The 27,215-nt window shown below is 36.0% G+C and overlaps 1 protein-coding gene across 1 annotated transcript; it reads left to right on the top strand.

The window, feature by feature from the left end:
- Positions 1–17,662: 17,662 nt before the first annotated feature.
- On the top strand, positions 17,663–20,844 carry LOC106662679 (titin-like). The gene is made up of 6 exons (XM_014386915.2): positions 17,663–18,214; positions 18,282–19,433; positions 19,513–19,673; positions 19,738–19,897; positions 19,989–20,157; positions 20,232–20,844. The coding sequence occupies exons 1-6, from the start codon at positions 18,031–18,033 to the stop codon at positions 20,416–20,418; spliced, it is 2,013 nt and encodes a 670-aa protein (XP_014242401.2). The 5' UTR covers positions 17,663–18,030; the 3' UTR covers positions 20,419–20,844.
- The last annotated feature ends 6,371 nt before the right edge of the window (positions 20,845–27,215 follow it).

Raw genomic sequence — 27,215 nt, forward strand, 5'->3', positions numbered from 1 at the left:
ATATTGTATAAACCTTTACATTTAGACTAGGGATCATATAGATAAATTTTTGTAACGGGGTATAATAGTGCTCCGCCACTTCCCCTGAATCTTAAAGGAATGTGTTCTATGTAAATTTATTACAAATAAATAAAATCTAATCTGCACTTCAACAAAATCTACGAGAATAACTGTAAATATTCAGTTTTGTAAAAGTAGAATTTCGTTAGGTAAAAATATCAAAATGATGGCCACTCCTTTGTACGTAATCGTAAGATCTTTCTCAATTTGCCCGAGCGCAAGCGAAATCGTAACGCAGCTATTGTTTTATTAAACTGGGCCAAGAGATGAATAATTCCAATTCCCCGTTTTGTCAGCGCGATTTCTTCTCGGTTGTTCGGGCTGGTTTATTTTACTGCAATTTATCCACGTCGAGACAATGAAAGAGAAAACCTCGTTATATTCGAAACGTTTAATCTTGTAGGCAGGAGGGTGAACGGAAGGGGTTTACTCCTTGTTTCCCGTATTAAAATATGTACGTAATGCAAATCTAGACTGGACGGGAAAGCTGGTGGAAAGCCAAGATTGCTTTTACAGACGTCACGTGGGTTTCATTTTTCACGGAACGTCTAGTCTTGTTTAAATAACAGTCGCGTGATTAAGAAGCATCATTAAAAACCTAATACCATGTACTCTTTCATGATTGAAATTTTCAACTTCATTAATTTTTAACAACTGTAAATCTTGATATTTTGTTAGTTTTTGACCTTACCCTACATTTTTAGATTTATAGTAAAATTATTTCTTCCACGAGATTGGGGATTAACCATACTCACTGTTTACTTACAAACGATGGAGTTTTTCTTGGATCATTTCATTTCGATGTTACTTTTTAGACAGTTTTTACCTTCTGTTAGTCGTGGGTAGTAATTTATCTCTATTTTCTTTACTCCGTAACATAATGAATGTTTAAGCCGTAATGAATCAGTCAGAACCATCTCTCTCCATGAACCATGAAGCGCTACATCAGCAATCGTTATTCGTCAGTTTCAGTGTCATTAAAAGGTAAAAAGTGAGTTACTCCAGGCGACCAAATTCAGGTCGTCCAAGAATCACCAATACTATAACCATCCGGACGCCCAATTCAACAGCTTCTTGCAATAATAACTTGACTGAACTCGGACCAACTATTAGATGAAGGCCTTAGATCAAACTATTTAAGTTTAGTTCTCGCCACAGAACACTGTAGAGAATCACTAAGATTTGCAAGGGTCTAAAGAAGAATAGACCCAGTTCTATTCACTGTTGGTACGAGAAGGCCCTTAACAGTCCAAATTACTGTTAAATAGCCTGGAGAAGATCTGGATAACAGTACAGTCCGTGCAGTGGAAACAGTGACATTCTCAAAACGGTCAGATCACATGGTAGGCACGTACCTGCTTGATACAAATCCAAGGGTCTTGAATACGTCAAGACCTGTGAAAATTATACAAGATCATGTAGTGCCTTTCCTGCCTTACTTAGGCTTTGAATACGATGCTTAAATCTTGGTAGGTACCTGATCACCCACCCTCACCATATCCTATAGTGATCAACGGGATCATCCCCTTGCAACCCTTCAATTAACGAAGGCGGCTGTATAAAAGAGGTGGGACAGGAACAACATAGCCTAGGATATTCTGCAAAAACCTATTAGGTTATCATGATCAGGGGCGGAATTTTATGGGAAGCACATACCCAGTTGGTACCAATCTGGGGGGGGGGGGCTTGAATGCCGTAAGAATATGAGATCGTCTACAAGGAAAGTATGCCTTTCTTAGGCTCAAAATCTAATGTTTCTACTTGATACCACATCTTAATACGTATGAGTGGCTGGGAAGAGGACCTTAACCTAATTGCACAAGTTAGGGGCAATCTCAAAAGAAAGGGATCATAGCCCTACAACCCTTAAATACTTAATGGCAGCAGTATTAAAGAACTTGGAAATCATGGCAGGAAGTTCTATAAAACAAACAAATTGGTGGTTTAGAAGTCGTGACTATTGCGTATTTTTTTCGTGGATTCGGTAAGAACCTTTTTTTTCACGTCGACGGTTTCTTGCCTGAACATAAACTTTACTGCACGGCACGTACCACACAAATTTGAACACTGTTACATTCATGTCCACATCGTCTTCACCGCCGCCGGTGCCGAACTCATTTCTCAATACTGTATAATGTTTATTCTTCGTCAAATGAACATCTCGTTGAAACCAAATCCTGTCGCCACATCACAAGCTAAACCAAATTCATCCTCCAGAAAACGCATTTATGAAATATTTATTCGCATGGTTGCTCAATCCAGCTGGTCCGTATTGCCCCCACTGTTAATGTTAGCATATGAGATATTTATATTTTCTGTCTCCTCTGTATCGTCTACTTCAACTGTAGTCACATTTGTAATGATATGATTGACACTTTGCCGATGTAGTGGAAATAAGCGCCATGAAATTTGGTCGTCTGCACTGATCTATTTGGCCAAACTGGTTCGAGTTGCTTCCATTTTGTTTTACTTCTTTCTTCGTCAATCTACTTTCGACCTGCCACTCTCATTCGACCTCTATACTTTAAAATAATTGCGGGTTTAAATCCATTAAAAATTAATTGATTATATTTTTAAAAAAAGGAATTTTGAAAATTGTTTTTTTTTGTTTTTTTTTTAACTCCTTTATTTATTTATTTTTTCACCTACAATGTAGTGGCGTTAAAACGTCTATTTTTTCGCACCTCCAGTTTGAAAATATTAAGCGCCGTCTCACATAATTATCCTCAATTACATAAATGGCCATTTCTCACCGGCTAACGAGCCGTGTACATATAAAACGATGGGGTTTAGGACGCATCAATCAGCCGTAGAGCTGAGTGAGGAAGCAGCACATTAATTTATAATGACATGAACGTGCATAAATTAAATCATGGCCGGGGTTGGATCGACGCCGTGGTTAATACTCTCTGTCCAGTTCACAGGCTACAATTAGTCTTCCATTAACAGTAACATTCAATTGACTTTTCTAAGACACATCTTAGTCATGCTGTACAAGAAAAAAAACGGCCGGTTTTATTCGGAATGTGCCCAGATATTTCATGACATACATACACATTATATGGCATTTATTACATAAGTTTATATTTATTTGATTTTTGGAGCTAACGTTACAAAATGAAACACAATAAAATGATAATAACTATGTAAAAGTAAATATCCAAAAAAACCGTGTTAACTTATAATAATAGTCATATACTTTTGAAAAAGTCAAATATATAGCCTTACATAAATTTTAAAATAATTGTGGTTAGGGGAATTTAATCAAAAAATAAAGGGCACCTATACAAAAGTAACACATAAGTATAAAAATATATCGGATTTTTTCGTTCAAGCAAATATATGTTCGTCATATATTTTATATGTTATATAAATTTTGTACTTTCTATGTAAGGGTGTTTACGCAGTTGTTTATAAAATACTTTAGATGCCGTTAAATTAAATGGAAACCATAGTTTCTGAATCCACAGATAATTGCTCATACGTAGCCTACCTTCTACATGTGTAAAAAATACCGGGAAAGTGTGGCATTTTTTCTAATGATCTTTCTCAAATAGCAGTCAAATTAGCTGTCACGAAACGCAACCGATTGACCGAGTTACTGGAGAAGGCTTCTCATTTGTCAAAAAAAAAAAAAAAAAATAGATCTATGGAAAACTTTGGAAGCTAACCACAACAAATCCCGTAAAGAGGAAACGATCTCGGAACGCCCAAGAATAGGGCATTGTAGATGTCCTTGGATTATGCCAAGGGAATCTCCTCCGACTTGCCAACAAATCAAAAATTACTAAGTCAAGTTCATTCGGAACCTAAGACTGTTCAGCACTGTCGCGTTTTTTTCCACGATGATTTTCAGAAGCGTGTGGCTGATACTGGATCTCCTCCGACTACCAAAGATATCAAAAATTACTATCCTCCATCGCAGAATGGATCCAAACAAAACAAAGAGAGAAGTGGATAAACTCTAGCGGTGCTCGACATAGTAAACTTATGATGAAACAACCCTCACCAAAATTGGCAAAAACACTGCTGCAATTGGAGAGGGCAAAACTCAGAGGAGTGGTGGGACTACTAACCGGTCACTGGTATCTGAGAAAACATCTACACAACATGGGTATATACAATGATGAACCCATTTGCAGATTAATGAGGAGGAGGAAACAACCACTCATATCATCTTCGAATGCGAAGTAACGCTCAATGGAGGTTTAACCTAACGTACGAAAAAGTCAAGCCCATTGAGAACCTAAGACTGTTCAGCAAACTGTCATGTTTTTTCCCACGACGATGTTCAGAAACTTATGTGGCTGATACTGCGACAATAGGCGGATCAAATCACTTCACAAGAGTTCATACATATATGCTGTCATGGCTATGAACTTAATTTTATGCTCAAAAATATTATTAATTAAATGTAAGTAATGCAAATGCAGTTCGTCGTATTTTGAGTATAAATAATGTAAAACCAATACCTTGTGTGTTTTCAATATTTATAAACAAGTTTCGTAAATCTGTATTTGTTATCTATTTTATTCACATTTATTGGCAAAATCATAAAAAAGATATCCGATTGTCTTGTCACTACGTGTTGCGACGAGAGGGAAGAAAAGGTTGTAAAAAGATACACAGCCCTATCCCGGATTTGGCAAAGCTGCAAAACTATTTGAATTGTTTTCTTTTCATTTCCTCTAGGGGGGCATTTCAATCCGTACCCTTTTTTCCCCGAGCCCGCCGACACCTATAAATCTTCTCTCACTTATTTATGTCAATATCTCCCTTTGTAAAGGAGAGCATTCCCTCCACTTCTACACCTCCGTTATATTTGGGTTTATTCAGATAACATTGTGAATCCCGTCACGTATCCGGATTAAGGGCGTTCTTCGGCTTCCCACCCTTCAACATACGTCCTCTTTTCCCCTCATAACGCAATCATTAAATTTCCAATGCCGTTTACGAATAATGCTTTTCATCCGATTACATTTTATTCGCATGTCGGAAGTAATCTCATCGTGAGATTTCATTATATTAAATGGATATTTTGAGAGAAAAATTAAATCCTCTTTTAACGTCCAGCTAAAAATTAAAAACATAAAAACCAATTTAGTTACCATTTTTTAAACTTGTAATATTTTCTGGTTTGTTGTTAAGTGTTAGAAACTAAATAATTTATAGTAAATAAAATTAAATAATATTGGTGTTGAAATAAAGCTTTATAATATATAAATCGACTAAAGTCAGTACAATTGGAGATCTGGTCTTCTTATTTTTTTATTTTATTGCGATTTTTTGACAGGGGTTCCTAACAGTGATCATCCCAACTCCGGGGGTTTCGGTGTTTGCCAATAGAAAAAATCCTAAGATTTTTACTAGTTCAAATTGAAAAACATTTTCTTTATCGTACCACGGTAAAGAAAGTGATTTTCTGAAAACTACATCACACCAGACCGCATCTCACGATTTCTGAATAATCATCGACTAACGGTCACCACACAGTTCAAATTGATCGTAACATTTTTTGTCATATTTCTTCAAACACAACAGACCAAAACCATGAGGACAGACTGACAAAAATGAGCGGATACTACAAAACTACACAAATTTTTTTAAATTTAGGTTAACAATCAATCCCTGTATATAGTTAACAAATAGTAAGCTAGGGTAGGGGATAACAGGTGTAGGTAGGTAACAAAATTTAAACATAAAAAGATTTTAAATGAATATTTATTAAAACCATGCTCTATTTAATAAGCTTTCGAATGATTGCTTGTTAGGATCAGGACATTTTTCCGAGAATTATGTGGAAAATTTGCTTCATACTGGTGACAGACTTTTTTTTACCAGAAAAACTGAATACTACAGATTGAAAATTCTCAGAATAGGAGCGTGAGATGGCTTGAAGTTCGGGGAGGATCAGGAGTAAACTAAATATTGTCGAACTGTCATTTAAGGTAAATTAATAATTAATACGGTGTGTATTTGTAAATAAATTAATGTACATAATTCAATTTGGCATGTCGCACTAAAATATTTGTACGATGTATAAAATCAGAAGGGGAAATAGAATTTTCATAACTTTCCTTTGTTTTATATATTACCAACTCCCAGGTTCATATCTTCTCTATTGATTCTTTTATTCAATTTAGTAAATTACATTGACGTTTCGGGCTCCTGGCCCATTATCAGAAACTAAACATAGAGAAATCTCATGGTATAATTCACAATCTGAAAATATCATTACCATGTGATATACCAATGAGGTGACTAAAATAAAATATATGTTTCTATTACAGTTTTAAAACAATTTTGACGACATTCCCCTCAACAAATATAAAGGGGGTGGAAAAAATAATATGTATGTATCATTGGTATAGTCCAGGTATAAATACTTTTATTTAAAAAATTGGAAATTACTGATGGGTGTGCCTTCAGATGGTGAATTATACCATGAGATTTCTCTATGTTTAGTTTCTGATGATGGACCAGGAGCCCGAACCTCCAAGTAATTTACTAAATTGAACAAAAGTTTTCAACCACGGAGATCTTGGAATTTTTCAATCTATCAGTAGAGAACTTTCCTTTGTATTTATCAAATATTTCCGTAATTTTCGTTTTTATAATTATTTCAATTACATTATTTGTTAATTGTTATTTTCGTTCGGACGTAGGGACGGATTCTACCTCAGCCGCATTATTCGTGAAATTGTTTATTAGTTTTACTATTAATAGTTCCCTCCACACGTAATGCGTCCTAAATAACGGATGTTTTATTTATTTATTATTCGGTTTTAAGTTGAACATTAATTTTTCTGCAAGTTATCTCGTAATTACTTCAACGGGAAACAACGTGAAATCTATACGAATTTGTGGGATCCGTTTCTATTTCAACAGTCCTTAGTTGACTGGCTATTATCTGCCAATGCTCTGGCTTTAGCGTTATCTTTTAGGTTTAAGTAATCTGTATTATGTAAATTTCAAGATTGGCGCGGTTTTAGAGCAATAGAGCCAGTTGTAAATTTGGTGAAAGCAATCTTGTAGCGATTTTATTACTTTATAACTTAAAAGTCTTTTGAACTTTCCCAGATCTAGAGGAGATGGAAAAGAGTAAATTAGGAAGAATATGATAGGTTTTATTTCTCCCATTGTCTCATTTCAAAGTAATAAAGTCGCAAAGGAAAAAGGGGAAAGATACCTGGACGGCGATCAACAGGTCCTTTCCCAATTACTCATCCCCTTTCGTCTATAATCCTGAAATTCCCCGCCCCTTCCCATTGTCGTTTGAGGAAACAATGGGACGGCTCGGCCGGCTATTGGCCCTTTTTGAGAGATTGTTTCTGCTAAGTGGGGGTGGGTAGCGTTTATATTACTTTTGGCCCAAAAGGGAAAAAATCCCTTAGTCGCCATTAGGGGCTTGTTAGTCGTAGTATATCTTTCGCCAACGGAAAAACTTTTGTTATCCCGATTCGTTTCCAAAAAACTGACGTTTTGCTAACAAATTTTATATCTTTCTATTTCCTGAGGACGGTAAGCGAGTTAAAATAATTTATCCTTTTTTAGTTACTATTTTATTTATTCTCAAGTATGTGTACTTTCGGTTACATCTTTCGTTCTTAAGATGTTATAGTCAGATTTCTGTGCATCATCATAACAATGTGTCACGACAAAGTGAAATGTACTAACTTTAAATAGAACTTATTCTACTGATTTATGTAAACTGAAATCTGCACACAAGTGTACAGGGTTGAGCACATCACTTCTTACCGTACAGGGTTGTAATTTGAAATTTGTTGTTGTAATTTACCATAAATCACTGGAAGGCCTCGAGAATAGACCACCCCGGGTGTTGGCAGTCCGGGGTAAGACCTCGGTCTTATCCATCCACCGAGGTTGAGCTCCGGGTTCTGTCAACAGATAGGTCATTTCGCACCCAACACAATCATTTTCTAAATCCAACGCCATGTACACTTTCTCTCGTTCTTTCTTTTTTTTCATACCATTCTCTCAGTTTGGGTGGTGGAGTACTCGTTATTTCGCCATCGACCCTCTCACACTACACATTTACGCTAATAAATACATTCACTCTCAACACAGGCTGGAGACACAAAACTATCATTGCTATATGCAATAAAACAATCCTGTTTCCGCCAAGAATCGGAACAGGGAACCCAGATTCTCGCTCAATCCACAATTCTCATATCGGGTGGCATTTCTACGCGCTCTTTATATGGAGCCAAGTAATCGCACCATTCAATTACGAGGTACGTATCGAGCAACCTTTCTCTACATACGCGGGCTTTGGCCCAAAAGTAAGTGTATCAGCATCTCATAGCCAAAAGAAAACCTATTCTACATTCTAATCCTACATATAATATATAAAAAAATTCTACTAAGTTATATTTCTAGCAAATTTTTAAATCTGAAAGGACTATACAGGGTGTTTGGCTACTCGTGTTACAAATTTGTACAAATTTGGCCCGTAAATCCTTCATTCAAAATGGAACCAAAAAGCCCTAATTAACTATGGTCCGAATCTCAGCAGTTTCGGATTTATTCCACTTTTTCTGATTTTTTAAGATTTCACGACCTTGCTTCAAATAAACAATGATAATTGCAAAACTAAAAGGTTTTGGACAAATAAGTTGGTACCATTGAAAACTGCGATAAATTTCCAAAAATATGTGATAAATACTCTTTACTTGTAAACCTTCGTGAAATATGTGTTTTAGTAGCGAGAACTTTGAATTTTTTTTGTCAAAGTTGAAAAACAATATGGTGATTCTAAACTACTATTTCCAAACGTAGAGACTAGCAAACATAGCATTTAATATCCTTTTTAGTGGTTTTTTTTTTTTTTTTTCAAAGATTAATAAATAGATAGAGGAAAGGAAAAAACCGTAGCTGCCTGGTAAGGTGGAAAACGAAAAAAAAGAAAAACTTAAGGAAATTATGAATGAATTTATTAAACTTTTTCTAATTTGGGTTGGAAACCGAAACAGTGCAAGTGTTTACTTACTTAACACGACTGTAACTTTCATTAAAGAATTATTGTATTATTATTCACCGGAATAAAAGAGTTTTAAGATTCAAAACGTTTTTAGTTATCTATGTGATATCTTGTTAACATTATGGCTACTTTTTCCAATGAAGATTACGCTGATATATATTTTATGTAAGGATTTTGCGGGTTTAATGTGACGGCAGCGCGTCGAAAATACATTGCGGAGATGGAGAACATTTCGAATCAAAATTTTAAAAAAAGTTTATAAATTCATTCAAAATTTCCTTAATTTTTTTATTTTTTATTATTATTAATTTTTCCACCTAAATTTCTATCCTTCAACCACGGGTTTTCTTTTCTTTCATCAATTTCTTCATCTTTGAAAAAATTAATTAAAAAAGCAATTGAACCCCAAAAAGGATATTAAATGGAGTACGTTTTCTGAAATTTGCTGGTGTCTAGGTTTAGAAATAGTAGTTTAGAATCATCGTAGTAAGTTTGTCAACTTTGAAAAAAAAATTGTTTTCAAAGTTCTTTCGCTACTAAAACGCTCATTTCACAAGTTTATTTAAAGCAAGGTCGTGAAATCTTAAAAAATCAGAAAAAGTGAAATAAATGTTGAGATTCGGACCATTATCTCCTAAAGGAAGAATAGGACTTTTTGGTTCCTTTTTGAATGTAAAATCGACTGGCAAAGTTTATTAAACGTGTAGCCGAACACCTTGTATTGTAGATTTGAAATACAAACCTGCATAAGCAATAGATTAGCCTATTGAAAAAAAAATCCTAGTGTTGTTATAGTTCGAACAAGTGGAAAGTTTAATAAACCCGAATCCTTTTCTATTTGACTGACGGGTCATTTTAATCCGTAAAACGTCGGGATAGACCGGGGCCGCCGGGCCTCTCTCGGCGGATATTGAAAAGGACAACTTTTCCAAGCAATTACGAGACAACTATTATCATTAGTCTCACGGACGGACAGCGGGAAATTGCATAGCTCACACAACAAACACAAACTAGAACCATTGCGAGAACGCCATGAAAACAGATTTTATCAGACTGTTATATGTTATTCGTGCTCTGGTCAAAAATTTCTCCCTGTTTTGGCATTATTTTCGTTAAATAAACCGGGTGGAGTTGACAACCGGTCCGTAATATTGAGTTGGTACAAATTTAATGCAGGTTTTGAAAATTTGTTTTATTTTCCCAGGTACTTGTCATGGAAACAAACCTAAGTCCTCAAATCTAATTTATGAATTGTAATTAATGTTTTTAACTGTTAACTTTTATACAAAACATTTTAGTTTATATTGGATTTTGTAAGAGTGAGGACCTGCGAAAATAAATGTCGTCAAACTTATTTGTACGAAACTTGATCGAAGTTCGGCCCAAACCGCGCGTAATATCAACACAATTTGGGGGGAGGGAAGTATTAGCGAATGTACGGGGCAGGGAAGATTTCAGAAATTTCGTCTTGGAGATTGATTTAGGTAAAGTCGCTGTAGGCCTTCCGTTGTGGACGACGACCGACTCAAAGAAAATTCGTAAGTGAACACGGGGAAATGGTTAAGAGCTTAGTGTTGAACACTCAACCGTTGTTCGCCATCTGGAACAAATGGGTACAATGAAGAAGCTCGACAAGTGGGTTTATAGCAATAATCGAAGCCCAAAGATATCGACGTTCCTTTGACTTGAAAATCAGGTGTCCTTTCGACCACCTGAATTTGTAACTTAAGTATAGTTTGCAGTTGACTTCACGCCATATTGGGCAATTACGGCCACTTTCACTGGATGGTGGCCGTTCAAATCAATTACGCCAGACATATAAATGTGCATACAATATTGTATACGCGCATGTATATAATTACAAATACCATCATTTTTGCTTGTTGCATTTTGTATGCAGTTGTAAAAAAAGAACATAAATGTATAATTTGCACGTCTCTTCTGTTGCGCCTTCAAAATGATACATTTCTCGATCGAATCATCACATGCGATGTACCATAACAGGAGGTCAGTGTGGACAAGGATGAAGCGCCAAAACACTTCACGTAACCAAATCTGCACCCTAAAAAAGTTATGGTGACGGTTTGGTGGTGTACTACTGGGGTTGTTCACTATAATTTCCTTAATTATAGTAAAGCTAATGCAGCAGAGAAATATTGCCAAGAAATTGACAAAATGCACGGGAAACTGAAACGTCTTTGTCCAGACGTAAGACTGGACCGTAAAGCGCAAAGCGCCGATTTTTCTTCACGCAGGCCACATGTCGCAAAATTCCAACCCTGCGGAAACTTAAGAAATTACGATATGAAACCTTACCGCACCCTCCTTATTCAACCGTCCTCTAGCATTCAGACTTCCACTTTTTTTAGGTATGTTGATCACTTCATTCAGGGATAAAATTTTTAGAGGATGCGATGAAGCCCGAAAACGCCTTCCAAGACTTTATTTTGAGTCGAAATACAGATTTTTATGTCAGCGGAATAAAAGCACTTATTACATGTTGGCAAAGACGTACCTATAGATTGTGATGGAAAATATTTCGAATAAATTTTCTTTATTTTATCAAAATTAAAAATAATTTCGACTGCCTTTTCAAACGGAAAATATTTCGAATAAATTTTCTTTATTTTATCAAAATTAAAAATAATTTTGACTGCCTTTTCAAAACCTGCATTATTTTTACACCAGCCCTATGCATTTGTTATGTGCGTAAAACAGTAATGAAATTGTATTTAATAAGGTTAACAAGTTTACTTAAACCCTAATTGCTGATGGTAGAATATTAAATCTTTGGAATATTCGTAATCATATCCCTGTCAGAAGGTTATCACTGTTTTAACATTACCGCACATGCCTAAAACATGGAAATGGGAGATAAAGCTGTATAAAACTAAAAACATGTGGCTACGAACGATGATACTTTAGCCATTCAAATTTATTTTTATTTTTGTTTGTGGTGATTAGGAACTCTCAACACGGCATGCAAGAATGGCACAATTACGCAGAAAACAAATACTTTTGGCCCTGAAGATGATCTCAATAAAGATCGAAACGTTGGCACGATAAAGAAAATGTTTTTCTGAAACCTACATCACACCAGACCGCATCTCACGATTTCTGAATAATTATATTTTTATTGATCTGTAGGACTAATATTTGGGTAACTTATATGCTTTATGAGTTACAATTTAGATTTCCTTGGCTAAAACACACTTTACTGTGATACTTTTCATTGAAGCACGCTTTACCTGATCCGTTTGTCGCGAATATTCATCTTTAGAAAGGCTAATAAAAAAATTTAAAAATTCTAAAGGGGAAATACCTTAGGATGGTTGAAAAGACGCCATGAAAGGGGCAGATTTTCCATCAAGGATGGGAGCTCTTCAAGCCGAGCTGAATGGGGATCTTTCCCCTCCATTCAAATTTTCATGAAAAAAATAAGAGAGAGACCGAGAGAAAAAGACTTGACCGCCGATCAAGATTCCAACCAAAATTTTAACATTGCATTATTCATCAGGTTGATCTGTATCAAGAATGAAGGGGGAGTTTTTGTTAAAATCTATATTAATTTATTTTTAAGTCATGATCAATAATGATATATCGCCCGTTTTTATTGATCCAGACGACTTTCAAGGCAATTGCATTGCCCCCTCTTAGATATTCATTATGTTTATCGACAAATTTTTCAAGTCTTTCTACCTTTATGGAAGATTACGCAATCATGCCTGAGGACATTTAAAAACCAGTACTAAGAATTGGCCAAATTATGGGATATACACAGATGCATGGAGGAATCGGCTGCGCCTTCAAAGAATGACATCAGGAAATGTACCAACTGTCGTCTTGGTGTAGTAATAACTGGGCAGAAATGTTAGCGATCTTAAAAGCTCTAACGTGAAGGAAATCGGTATAAGTCGCAGTCAGTGAAGTGACCCTGTCGATCATTAAGGACCATATGAATCACTTGCATTGCTGAATAGGTAAGGGGACGGAAATAGCAAATGTAGATGGAAAGATAGAATTGTCATGTATAAAAGTTTGTCGCGCACAACGAAAAAGCTACAACAATAATAAATTGTCAAACCACATATATCAGGAAGTCAATTACGTTTCCTACGAAAGAAGAAATGGTTCAAAAAGTTGATACAATAAATGGAAACAGCTTCAAGACCTCCATGGACTTCACTGGTCATGGGAAGCATTGGGCATAATTTGCCCTTTTTGTACTAACGGATGACCAGCGTTGTTATTTATTCGTAGCCAAAATTCGATGGGAGTAGGGCATTTTTAATACGACAAGGGCTGAGCAATGGTTTGAAAGATTTTTGGACTGAAGTGACTGGATTCATTGCATGTCGGAACGCTCGGTTGAACCCACAGTTTAGTACGTCCAGATTAGTTGTAGTAATGATACGTAGGCGAGACAGTTTATATCATCTGTTATATTGTCTTATCAGTTCTATTATTTTGAGTCGATTGTGGGGGTTACAAACTAGACTTTTGGCGATGAGGCTTCCAATATAGTGGACGGCATTGGTTTCTGGGAAAGGAACAGAGTTGTAGTAGATTGTAGGAGAGGTGATGGGCGAAGAGGATTTAATTTCGTTGACCGATCCTCCATGTTGTGATCCATTCTTCCAAACAGAAGAGATAGTCCTGGAGGTTTCTGAAGGCTACTAACGGGTCTGACAGTGGGTATTGTCTGCTTACCAGTACTTGATATATACTCGCTTCGCTTAGTGTATGGAGGAGAGGGATGTACTGATACGTACTTGAAGTACTTATCAGTCCAATAGGATTTTAGGATGAGGCTATAAGCGAATAGAAGAAGGATGCCCTTGAGTTTCCAGAACAAGCCCGGTCTGCCCGGATGGCACACTCGATCGAAGGCCTCCCTCATATTTGGAAAAGCACCCGAACCACTTCCGTTCAAGGGTTGCGATGATGTTTACTCCCCTTTGGTAATGTTGGATGGTAGAGTGAAGTCGCCTGAACCAGAGTGGAATTACATTGGACTCATTAAATTCACTAGTTTTCGTGGCTCGCTTGACCAATTAATATCTTTCAATTAATTAAGGTTTTTTAGTTGAGATAAAAAAGTCAGTGTCACGAGCGGGATTCGAACCCACGATATTCGGCTAGATACGCCGCTGCTCTACCACTTGAGCTATCGTGATTTTTTTTATCTCAACTAAAAAACCTTAATTAATTGAAAGATATTAATTGGTCAAACGGACCACGAAAACTAGTGAATTTAATAAGTTAAATGAAATATATCTTCACTAAAGCTCTCCGTGGCCATTTCATTTGTCGCCGAGAATCAAATAGATTACACGACATTTGAAAAATGGCGAAAAGAAGGGAAAATTCAAAAAGGTGAGGTTGAGGTGGGAAGTTAGTGTCCGAGTGGATCAAAGTCACGATAGCTCAAGTAGTAGAGTAGGGGCGTATTTAGCCAAAGATCGTGGGTTCGAATCCCGCTCGTGACACTGACTTTTTTTTATCTCAACTAAAAAACCTTAAATAATTGAATTACATTGGACCTTTTAAGGGTAGTTTATGAAGTTTTTCTAGTTTTTGCTAAGTAATGTAAGCAAACTGACAGGGAGATGCCGAGGTTTTTGGGAATAGGTTTAATGAAAATTTCCATTGGATTGGGAAGGAAAAGGTTCTAAGGACAGTTAGAAATGTTGGTAAGGAAAATTATAGTTTTTTTTAGAAAGATGTGTGTGCTGATAAAGTCAAAACTGGGCGATTTTTTTGCTGGGACGTGAATATTGAAAGATTTGACCTCTGATGGAGTTAATGGTTTAGTGGGCTAAATATGTATTCCATAAATAAACTAAATGAAACTATATTCATAATGGGAACGTAAAAAAAGAAAACTGTAAAGCTCGTTATATCTGTCTGATTAAAAAATTAATTACCATTATTACACCAATAAAATATCTGCCATTTTCTAAATAAAAACCATTGCACGTAACGCATACAACTCGAACGCAAACTGCAAATTAATAAACCAAATTAGACCGCGTTCACTACATAGTGAAAGTTGTACAAACTAACAAATCTGTCTAACAAATTATGAATTAATTAAAACAGCACTTAAGTCAACGAACACGTTCGGAAACTTGTAAGGTAAAACCACTTTACAAAAACATGCAATACATACAAATGCAGAGACAAATCCATCTAGGAGGAAAAATAAAAGACAGCTACTAAGAACATGTAAGATCGTTTAGAGACAATGACGAAAAATCACACAGTGCGACTCACCGCACCAACCATCATGAATCCCAACATTACAGACAAGCGCGATACTGCTACACGACGTATAGAACGGTTGAAAAATGAACATATTCGAACGCTTGAAAATTATACACATAACACATTTGACACTAAAAAAGCTCATAAACACACAAATTAACAACAATCACATCTAATATACCATTGAAAACACAATTCCAATTAAAAATAAAAAGTAATGCAAGAAGTCTTCTTAACAGAGATACTTGACCCAACAGGATCACACAGACGCACAGAAAATGGATGGGCAGACCAAAATGGTCGGTAACGATCAAATTACATCATCTGATAAATGAAACGTTTATAATCATCTAGCTTGAAATATTCTACCAAACACCTTCGACCTCAACGAGCCGACAATTATCTCTTTTAACTACCATGAAACTTTGTATACTTTGATGGCCGTTAAATTAATTAACCTAAAATAAAATCGGTTGTTAATTGGTGATTACAGTCGAAGTACCTCGTCTGGGAATGTTTTAACATTAATTATTGAATTAACAAGTCAACCTTGGGGTTTATTGATTGCATTAATTTATTAAGAGCAATTTGTTTGTAGGTCACTTGGGTACGTCGCGGGTTTTGATGTAACTTTTCAGCTTTGCACACCGACACGCAGACCTTCTCCAACTATCAACTTTAATTTGTTATTAAGCTTCTCTTTAGGCACTAAATTTAAAGATTGAATAAAAAAAGAATATCAAACCAAAAGTTAATTTGTTTCTTCATGAACGACTATGGTTTTAAATTTTTAAATAAAAATATATTTACAAACATAACTAAAGAACTATAGAAGGATTGTAAACTCAGTAGCTTTGGAACAAGAATTAAGTTTAAGTAAGATCAATTCCACGATAAAGCCACTACAATTGAAAACAAATCAAAATAAAAACGGGCTTTGAGTATAAAAAATGTTAACAAGAGAACATCATTCATTTTCCGATATACAAATTGGTAACAAAACGCCGCCTTGTGAACACCCTATGTGAAATGCCTGGAAGAAATTGAAAAGGGAATAAGAAGAAAAAATCCCCCGTAAGCGTATTTCCATATTTCCGGCCTCTCGAGTTTATTTCTACCGGGGAATCTCTTTATCTTTTTGGGCTAACATTCAGAACGGAGGACAGCATCCTTTGAATGGAAATGATGTTATTATTTGTTGCCCTCGCTCACTCGCCCTTACATATAAATTTTTAAAAAGGGGCATCATTGTCCGGGCGAAAATAAAATTAATTTAAACGTTTATTAGGTGTTCGGGGTTTATTGCAACCAGTTTACACCTTAACCCTTTAAGGGTGGGAGCTCTTTTGCATTTTTTTTTATTATACTTACAATTATGACACACTTTTATTACTTTTATCACATTTGCACACATACGTACATTTATATATTTATTTTTTTAACAAAACACAAAGTCCTTTTTGCAATTTGTATGTCTGGTTTTTCAAAGCAAAAACAATTACATGAACTGAAGAAAAACTGTTGTAATTGCTATGTCCCAATAGCGCCTAGAGCACTACAAGCAACGTTGTTAGGAATTCGGAAATCGTGAGATGCGGTCTGGTGTGATGTAGGTTTCAGAAAAACATTTTCCTTAATGTGCTTCGTTTCGATCTTTATTGAGATCACCTTCAGGGCTCAAAGTGTTTGTTTTCTGCGTAATTGTGCCATTCTTGCGTGTCGTGTTGAGAGTGCCCAACAACACGACACGCAAGAATGGCACAATTACACAGAAAACAAACACTTTGAGCCTTGAAGATGATCTCAATAAAGATCGAAACGTTGGCACGATAAAGAAAATGCTTTTCTGAAACTTACATCACACCAGACCGCATCTCACGATTTCCGAATAATCATCGACTAACGTCACTCACTAATCACCACACCAGAGAGGAGAAATTCATTAATTACACTCTTAACTCAACACTATTCATTTTGGAGGTTGGAAGGCTTGTTTGAATCTCACAGTTCTGTCTATTCAGATTAGTTGTAGTAATGATCAGATGAGATGTTTATTTTTCATTTCGAATTTTGATACCTTGTATGTTTGGAGTAGTTTATATCTGTCTTGTCAGGTCTATTCTTTTGAGTTGAGTGTGGAGGTTGCAAGTAAGTCCTTTGGAGAGGAAGCTTACCAAGCTGTTGGTTTCTAAGCGGAATAGAGTTGTATTAGAGTAGAGGTGACAGACAAAGTGTGAGGTTTTGATTTGGTTTCGTTAAGTATACTCCACTTTTTAACACTTAGTTTGGATGCAGGAACTTTAATACTTAGTTGAGTTTAAAATGATTGTTTCATAGTAGTCAAACTAATATTGAATTTTTGTGATTTTTCAGGCTATTACCAGCCTGCGGGACCTTTGATCTCGCATCATCATCACCATTCAACAGCGAGTACCTCAGCATCAATTCCTGCTGTGAGTGGTGTCAGCTCGAGCAAAGGAAGCCCTGGGATCGAACCTCAAAGTAGACCTTCTGAAACTACAGCAGAACCTCAAGAGTACAGAGCTCCTCCTGGATTCCCTGGAGCCTACCCACCACCACCGTATTCCTACCAATATATACCCCCAGCTCCTTATCAAGATTGTTACAGTGCAGCGTATTACCATAAGTACGCTAATTACAGGCGATATTGGGGCGCGCCGCCAGGTCCACCCAGTTCACAGATGGTGGCTTCGGATTCATATCCCTTAAATCAAGGGGGACCTCTTGTAGATCCTTTTCCCCCTCACCCACCACCACCTCCACCTCATCATAGTAGTTATGGAGTTTACACTTACTCAGCTGGACCACCTCCTCCACCTCCATCCTGTTATAATCATCCGCCGACTAGAGGTATACCATTTATAGGTATGTTGCATATTATTTACTTATTTATTATTTAAAAAATACTTTAATGAATTCATTTTTAATTTAGATCCAGCTTTTCAATGTCCTTGTCCAATGCAATCGTGTCCAAAAAACGTCCATACTGGGCCTCTTACTGGTGCCAGTAAGGGGTCTAGCCAAAACATTCAGGCACAAACACAGCAAGGAGGTCAGGGAAACCAACAGAACAATGTAATCTGCTTAGACCAACAGCAGTTGAACTCCCAAGAAGCTATTCCTGCCCCTCTGCCACCTGTTGCACTCGCGCTTCCTCTAGAGCCAAGTGGTGCAAATCTAGGTCCACCGAGTCCTGCTCGAGGCAGTGCAGGCATGCCACCTCCAGCTTCACCTGCATTATCTTCTACTGCAAGAAACCCACCATCGTGGTCGCCGCCTTCTGGCCACCCTGTTCCTATAAAAGAAGAGGATATTACACCAAAAGAACTACCCACTCCACCTCCGGAACAAACAATTGTAGATATTCCTGTAACAGAAAACTTCCTCCAAAGAAGGATGAGGCCAATGAAACGAAAAGCTTCTATTGAACATGAAATTGTAATGGACCCTATGATGCCTATGGCTCAAGTTTTAGAACAACCGATGATGAAAAAACGAAGAGCTGCCTCACCTGTCTTAATACATGAATTAATGCCACAAATAAAGAGGCCACTCAATACAATAAAATGTAAAGAAGAAATACCAATTGTAAATGATAATATGAGAGTAACAGATAGCATTATTGAAGATGTTAAACCTCCTATTTTAGATCCACCACTTCTTGATTTGAAACTTGTCCAAGAATGCAAATCCGAAAAGAAAACCATTCCCCAAGAAAAACCCGCCGTCGAAAAGAAAACACCAATTCTTGAAAAACCTAATGAAATAAAAACACATTTAGATTCAAAACCTAATGTAGAGCCGAAAGTTCAACATCAAGAAAAGCTGGTGGAAGAAAAGATTCCTTCACAGGAAAAAATTCAAGAAAAAAAACAAACAGAAAAACCTCAACTTACAAAAAAGCCTGAACGCAAACCAAGTGTAGAAAAAAAAGTGCTTACAGACAAAAAGAACAACTCAATTCCAAACAAGGTGGAAAAAAAGTGTAAAAAGAAAGTTTCTCCAAAAATTAGTATAGCGCAAAAGCCAGATACTGGGATAAAACAGCTAGCAAAAAAGGAAACTCAACCAACAAAAATAAAACGTGAGTCTTATATATGCTTTAAAATAAACAGTCCTTTCACTGTACAGATCTAGTATAAGTATTTAATTATATTTTACAGATTGCAAATCTGATAAGAAGAAAGCAAATAAAAAGACCTGTTTAGCAGTAAAAAAAGAAGTGAGCACTGAATATCCATTAATCCGAGGACAGCCTACGCTGAAGTGGTCAAATGGATGGTCATGGGAAGGAGAACCTTTCAAAGCCAAAGTCTTCCTAACTGTAATAATTTTTCCCTAATGTGCTTATTATTGTTGTTTTATTTTACTAATTTATTCATTTACAGAGTGACGAGCCTGTGTCAAGGACGTGTTACCCTGCTATGAGGCACATTGAAGGTGATGTCATTTGCCCTAGAGACTGCATCCTTCTGAAATCAGGTCCAAGAAAACAACAGTTGCCTTTTGTCGCTAAAGTAACTGCTATGTGGGAAAACCCTGATGATGGTAAATTAAATACATGATTTAAGCTTTTTTCTTTTATTTTTCTTCTTTTTTTTTAACCTCGGTTTTGATACCAATTGTTATATTAATTAAGGTGAAATGGTCGTTTCTCTATTGTGGTATTACCGGCCAGAACACACAGAACAAGGTAGACTTCCAAACCACCCTGAGGATGAAATTTTTGCATCTAGGCATAAAGACACCAACAGTGTAGCTTGTATAGAAGACAAATGTTACGTACTAACATTTAACGAGTACTGTCGGTAAGTTACGAGTCACATTAACAATATGTATAAAATTTTCTTTGGCTATTAAAAGATTTTTATTTTGTTTACAGCTATAAAAGTAATATGAAAATGCTCGAAGCAGGGGTATCACACAATTTACGAAACGTCGTCCCTGATATGGTAGGAGATTATCCAAGAATGAACAGGCTTCCCAAAGGCCAAGTTTCAAAGGATATTCTATTCTTTTGCCGGCGAGTATATGATTTCCGTCAAAAAAGGCTGTTAAAAAACCCATAACATAAACCGAAACCACCGTACGGTGGTATATACAAGAAGCAAACCCGTTTATCATATAAAATATGATGATCAATTGTGGCACAAGGCTGTGTGTCATTTAGTCTACATCTCAAGAGTTGTGTATAGTGATTTTGTTTATCTATAAAAAGAATATTTTTCACTGTTACTCCGATAACATGAAAATTTGTAAAATTGGGTTACATTCCTAAAAAGAAGAAAAAGATAAGAAATATATATATTATATATTATAACGGTGTTAAAAGAAATAAAAAAGTTATAAACATTATTAACGATAGATGTAGTTTATGTTTGCTTATGAACTTCGCTTGTTGACCAAGTAATGTTTTTTATTCAATTTTCCTTTCTTATTTCATTTTTATTTTCTTATATAAAATACCAAAATGCCAAACCTGTAGGCAAAAAATTAATTTAAGTTCCCTTTTTACTTAGTCTTTTCCTCTTTTTGTTAAAAAAAAGCCTTTTTAAGAATTTTTGTTTTAAGTTAAGTTTAAACTTTTTAAATCATTAAATGAAAAACGAATTTTTGAATGAAAATCAATTTTACAGAAGATTATCCATTTTATTTGTTGCTCTGTGTGTGTGAGTGTGTGAAAGGGTGCGTGTAAAAGAATCTTGTTTATCCATTTTGTCTTTTAATTGTTGTAATTTTTGTTACATTATATGTTTAAGGATTGTTTATTTATTTACCTTATTAAAGAAAAAAATATTGTGTTATATTAAATTGGTTATGAAGGTATACTTTTGAGTTTAACAAATTTTCTCTCTTAAAAGAAGTGTATTTACAGTTACTGAAGTAGTTAGTTAACACTACGGTTGATGCATAGAAGAACAACATGAATCGTAAAACTATAATTTCATTTTTTCTCCATATTTGATGTTTGTTTGTTCATATATGTTAAAACAGTTTTATTTTATTGAATATTAACTTTTTTGGAGAAGGCAGCTAAAGAATTTGTGAATTTGTAAGAATCAAGAATTACTTTCACTTATTAATTTCATTCAATTGAGAACTTATAATTTTTGTAGGAATATTCTTCTTTTTTTTTTCTTTGTCATAAAATGTAATTAAGGACATATTGTTTTGTAGTCAAACTGTGTCAGACAGCACACTTAAAATTTATTGCAAAAAATTAGAAAATGGAATTTTTATGTATTTATATATAATAATATTTAAAGAAGTCATTTGACTAAAAGTGATTTTTATGAAATAAAAAAAAGTGTTCATATATTTTTTTCCTTTTTATTATTTTTTATCCTCTGACAAGGTTTTGCTTGTAGAATTCCCACTGATGTTATCTTCCAGATAAATAATGTGTACGTAGATTGATATTTTTTGGACCAAAAATTTGTATATACCAGAATAAAAGTATAAAATAAATAAAGCGCAGAAAAAGCCACTATCCAAAATATATCCAGTGTTTATACAAATATGTGTGCCTGCGGTTAGTTGTCAATTCAACCAAAGTTGATGTTATATTGTATTAAGTATGACCAGAAAGGTGTGTTCGAAATATATAATTTATACAAATTGAGAACAACCAATATACATGTATGAAGAATTAATAAATATAGATAAATCTGAAACCCGATTAGAGGCTTTGGATGAGTATTTTGTATAAAATTCAATGTACTAATTATCAGTGTGAACTTTTTTTGTGATAAATGTTCCATTGTTAATAATTATTGTGCTAATGTTATATGTATGTATAGTTATGTCAATACGTTCAACAAAAGTATTGAATAAATCTACATACACAATTCAGTAATTACGATGAAAATTTAAGTAGGTGAATAGGTTGCCTTCTTAGGTACCTCATACATGCCTTTCACAGCAAAACACAAAACACATTCTGTGAAAGGAGTTGTGAATTTAAATAAAAACTTTACAGGAAAAAAGAAATCATTATACCCATGTATCAATAAATGTTATCAAACAATGGCATCTGAAGAATTTTTTTTATTATTATTAAACCCAAATATTTACTGTTTATCTAATGATAAAAAACAAGTTCACGACGCCATTAATTTATAGGTAGGTCAGTGGACAACGAGTGGTTACGGTGATTTGCCATGCTATAGCAGTTCTGGTTTCGAATCTGGGCAGAACCCATGGCTTTTCTATTGATTATAATAAGAAAAATATATTGTAAATTTGTTTTTTTCCCTCATCCATGACACCCAATGGATAGAGTAGTAAGCAATCCTGTATGACAGGAATTATTTTATTGACTGATCAAAAAAATATATATTTTGTGATTTTCCCTGTTTAATAATACAAACGTTCTTACTAACATAACAATTATTACAAATGTAAATATAAAAAAATGAACTACTTACATGAGAATAATAACAATAAGCCAATTTATTCAGAAATACCAAGGGCTTATAATTTAGCAATGAGATGGAGAAAGTTTTACTAAAACCAGTACACATATATCAGGGACCAAAATTGGATTTATCAAGTACAAAATCTGGAAATTACGAAGATTGGTTATTGTAGGCCGACCATGTTTGCTTGGAAATAAAATATGGAGATATTAAATCCATCATGCAGCTCCCAAAAAGTTAAACTGTATAATTGTGAGTATTTATCTCCAGTTTTTAAAGACTGGGGTGTGGGTCGCTGAAATGGCTTAGGCGTAAAAGTCTCAGGTCGGCTCCATTCCACTCAGGGACCCAAAAACGGGCCGCATGGGGGTCAGCCAGGCCTTTGCCCGCTAGATGCCCAGGAAAGTAAGATCGCAGACACACGCACCCCGGAGTGAAATAGATACGAAAACAAATTCCACGTATATATAGACACAGGGGCATCGATTAGCTGTGTCTCTAAGAAATTCAAGGATTTTATGATCCAGAGGAAGCTTGGAAGAGCAGGCACCTCGTGTTCCATGGTTCCGTTATGGTTGGGAATGCTGAGTCAGACCAAGGCCTCGACCCGATCCGACTCCGATTGAGGATCGCCAAGTTCATGTGGAGATTATGTTTGAAAATATGCGGAGCCTCTTGTTTCCGGCCCTGATCGGGTTAGATTTTATGAAGTCTGTAGGCCTACAGTTTTGCCAAAACTCCCGGCATACAGAGCCTGGGTCGAACGCTTCCCTGAGGTGTTGACAGATAAGCTGGGTTTCACCGACCTAGTAGAATATGGTGTGCAGGTAAAAAGAAGGAACCAACATCATGCTGCCGCCGTATGGATTGCTCCCTACCTTAGCTTGCGGCTCTACGAGGTGAATTCCAGAAACTCTTAGAGAAGGGAGTCATCTATAGGACCATACCACAGGTATGAGGTACGTGAAGAGATTTATAGAAGGATCCTCCGCAAAACTTACAAAAGAATTACTGGAAGGCGCCGCAACTGAACCGTAATTAACCGACACTGCCACTTAAGAAAGCACATGCACTGGATAGGAGTATAGACAGAAGAAACACTGGTAGATACTTCAGGAAGAGTAGGAGACCGCAGAACAAATTTTATGTTTCTATGAAAGACTATGTAGGTGCAAATTCTTGCAACTAGAACAATAAAAACCGCAAGCAAGATCCTACACTAAGGAGCCGCTGACAAAACTCAGGCAAGATAAGTCCTCTACACTGACGGCTCCAATGTGGGGGTTGACGAGAATGACATTCTGAGGCCAATCAGCTATGCGAGTCTGATGCTCAATAAGGTTACGTTAGCTATTAACCAGGGAAACCTAGCCCAGCAATAATTACCCAGTTGGTCAGAAGAAGTTGAAAAGTAAAAGAAAGTTCAAGGGTGTCGCGGACCCAGATGGGAGCCACATTATGTTTCCCCACGAACCTGGAAAACATTAAGATGCAATAGTTGGACACCTATCAAATAAATAACTAATATCCACATGTTAAATGCTGAAGGGTTGTCATGTGGCCAAAAATGTGCAGCGATGTGGGACATCGTAAATCGGATATTGCTTTAGCCAGGTGCGACGTGTCATCACCAGTCCACCCGCGGCTTGGGAACTCTCCTGACTTTGGATTTTACTTTCCACACCTACTCCAGTAGAGAAACTGGTCCAAAAAAGGATGATTTGGAAATAGTCAGTCAGAGCGCTCAACCCATTCAGTATCGTCAAAAGGCTCGAACCTGAGAGTCTTGTCCAAAGGCTCAAACCAGTGAGTCTAGACCAAGAGCTCAAACCTATAAGTCTCATTCAAAGGCTCTAACCAGTGAGTCTAGACCAAGAGCTTAAACCTGTGAGTCTCGTCCAAAGGCTCATTCCAATGAGTTTAGATCAAGGGCTCAAGTTTGAGTCTAGATCAAAGGCTCGAACCAGTATACTGTCCACCCCAGAAGTAGATCCAGAAGAGAAGCAGCCACTCACACCAAGGGGACTGAGTCAACCAGCACCATCGAAGACCTGCCGTTGTGATTCATCGGATCAGGTCAACGAACGAGAAACCGAAAAGCTGATCATGGCGAGCATCATTTGTAGTAAGTCCCTTTGTCAATAGGCTCATCCCAGATTTAGAGTTGTGGCTGACTTATTACGTTAATTAAGATTTTGTTGTGGTTGTGTACAACAGAGGGAATGAGTACCCACTGGACAACTTCTTCTGGTGCAAATAATTGAATTCCTCAACCAAACCAATGATAATCTTTCCCTCAGCAGGCAAGAATTAAAGAAAATAATATGCCAAAAAAATGTGATAAACTAAGACAGAAAAATGTCAACTCTCTTGAAACAGCAGAGACATCAAATTATGTTCTATGTTGGAAGCAAAAACAGAATAGCCACTTCGTAAAAGTGACACTAGCATCGAGTAAAATTAGCGATAAGGAGGTATGTAAATGAGACAGGGTCAATTACACAATAGATATATTAGGACACAGTGTTAGAAAAGGAGAGACTACACTCACCTAACTCTGGAAAATTCAAAAAATTCTAGATTTTTGTAGAAAATTTAGATAACCAAAGCATTCTTGCATTCTATGCTTGATTTCCTAGAGAATCAGATCAATTCAACTATGAATTATTCTTGATGAATAATGAAGGAACTTGATTATTTAGTACCTGGTGAATTTAGCTAGTTTTTTTTTCTCCATCCAGTTACACTTTGGCATGATAATTTTATGATTAAGGTGAGGACAGATCCTGTTTTTGCTTGTTTATTAACTTATCCATTCCCTCCAGTCCCGTTTTGTTCTTGCTAACCACCTCACGGTTACCTGACTGCATATTCCCAAGAGGTGGCGATACGTCCTGCATTCCCAGACTAGCTTTGAGTTCAAAGTAGAGGAGTTTAAAGTATTCAGTGCTGCTCGGCTGTCTGAGAATATATCTGCATATTTTCATCTCTTTTTAAGTATTTTTTGCACACAGTTCTATTGCAAGGATATCGATTTGAAACTGGTGTGACATAGACCGGTCAAAATGTTGGCCTTCGATTCTGCCCCACTTGTTGATCCCATTTTAGAACTGTATGTATACATTCGCGTAGTACCAAGGTATTTATTCTTCCAAACCTCTCTTGTTATTTTTATTTGGAAAGGCCTGTCGAACATTTCTTTTAATTTCATTGTATCGGACATTTTTGTAGGCATCTAGTTTATTTTGATCTCTTAGGTCAGGTTTTATTTTGTTTTCTTTCGATTGAGCCGTACCGAAAGCCTTTCTGCTGCTACTGTGCCTCTTGGAAACTCTTTGGACATACAAGTATGCATTAAATATACTGAAGTAATTTTCATCTATTAAAAGATTTATCTTCATATGGCCCATTTTTATGGGCACAAGAAATAACAAGGTTAGAAGAAAATTTTAAAGAAGTGTGTGGTGTTTAAGACCATTAATTAATGATTATTTGTAGATCATGAGTTGCGGTCTGGTTTGGCGTAGGTTTAGAAAAACATTTTCTTTATCATGCCAATGTTTTAATCTTTATTGAGATCATCTTCTGGGCCTGGGATTTATAAACATTGTTTAAATTATACAAATATATGTATGATGTAAAAAATTGAGTCTAAAATTTCTATCATTGTATAAATTCATTTTTCACATCTTGCATGTACTTATATAATTTAAACGATGTTTATAAATACCAGGCCCTGAAGATGATCTCAATAAAGAACAACACGATAAAATGTTTTCTAAACCTACGTCACACAAGACCGCAACTCACCTCATCTACCATACTACGTGAGTGAATGGTATGTAAATATGAAAGAATGTATTTAAGAATGAGATAAGCTTAACAACTGAATGCATGGGGCTGAGATGATGAGCCTCCCCCCCCCCAGGCACCTAGAGCCTAATATAGCAGCAGGATGGATAAGACTGTTGAGGTATGGTTAGGTTAGGCTATCATTTGATGGCAACCATGAGAAATCATAAGCTCAATTCTGTGTTTATATATGCATAACTATGAATGATTTTATTTTAAAGACCACATTATACAAAAAAATCAAATCACACCAATAGTGACTTAGAAGCACCACAATATTTTATGTCATATTTCGGTGAATATAATAATAATAATCCAGTTTAGCAGTCAGAATTGTCCATATTAATTATTCTTTTTATCTAAGGGTTTTGGTTGAGGGTTTTTCTATTATCATTTTTAAAAAGATGGTTTCTACTCACATTAAGTTGTTTTGCAACAATCCGGATTTCGAGCCCTTTAGCTCACCAGGTTGAAGGATTTCTACAACCACGTCTCGCAACATGAATTGCAAAAGTGAAGCCGCTGATACCTCCACCAACACAACGTTCGAATTAGTAGCTGATTTTTTTAATGGCGCTCAATTTGAATGTGCAAAA

Source organism: Cimex lectularius, unplaced genomic scaffold (genome assembly GCF_000648675.2).
Source record: "Cimex lectularius strain Harlan isolate CLEC.00 unplaced genomic scaffold, Clec_2.1 scaffold316, whole genome shotgun sequence".
NCBI classification, from domain to species: Eukaryota; Metazoa; Arthropoda; class Insecta; order Hemiptera; family Cimicidae; genus Cimex; species Cimex lectularius.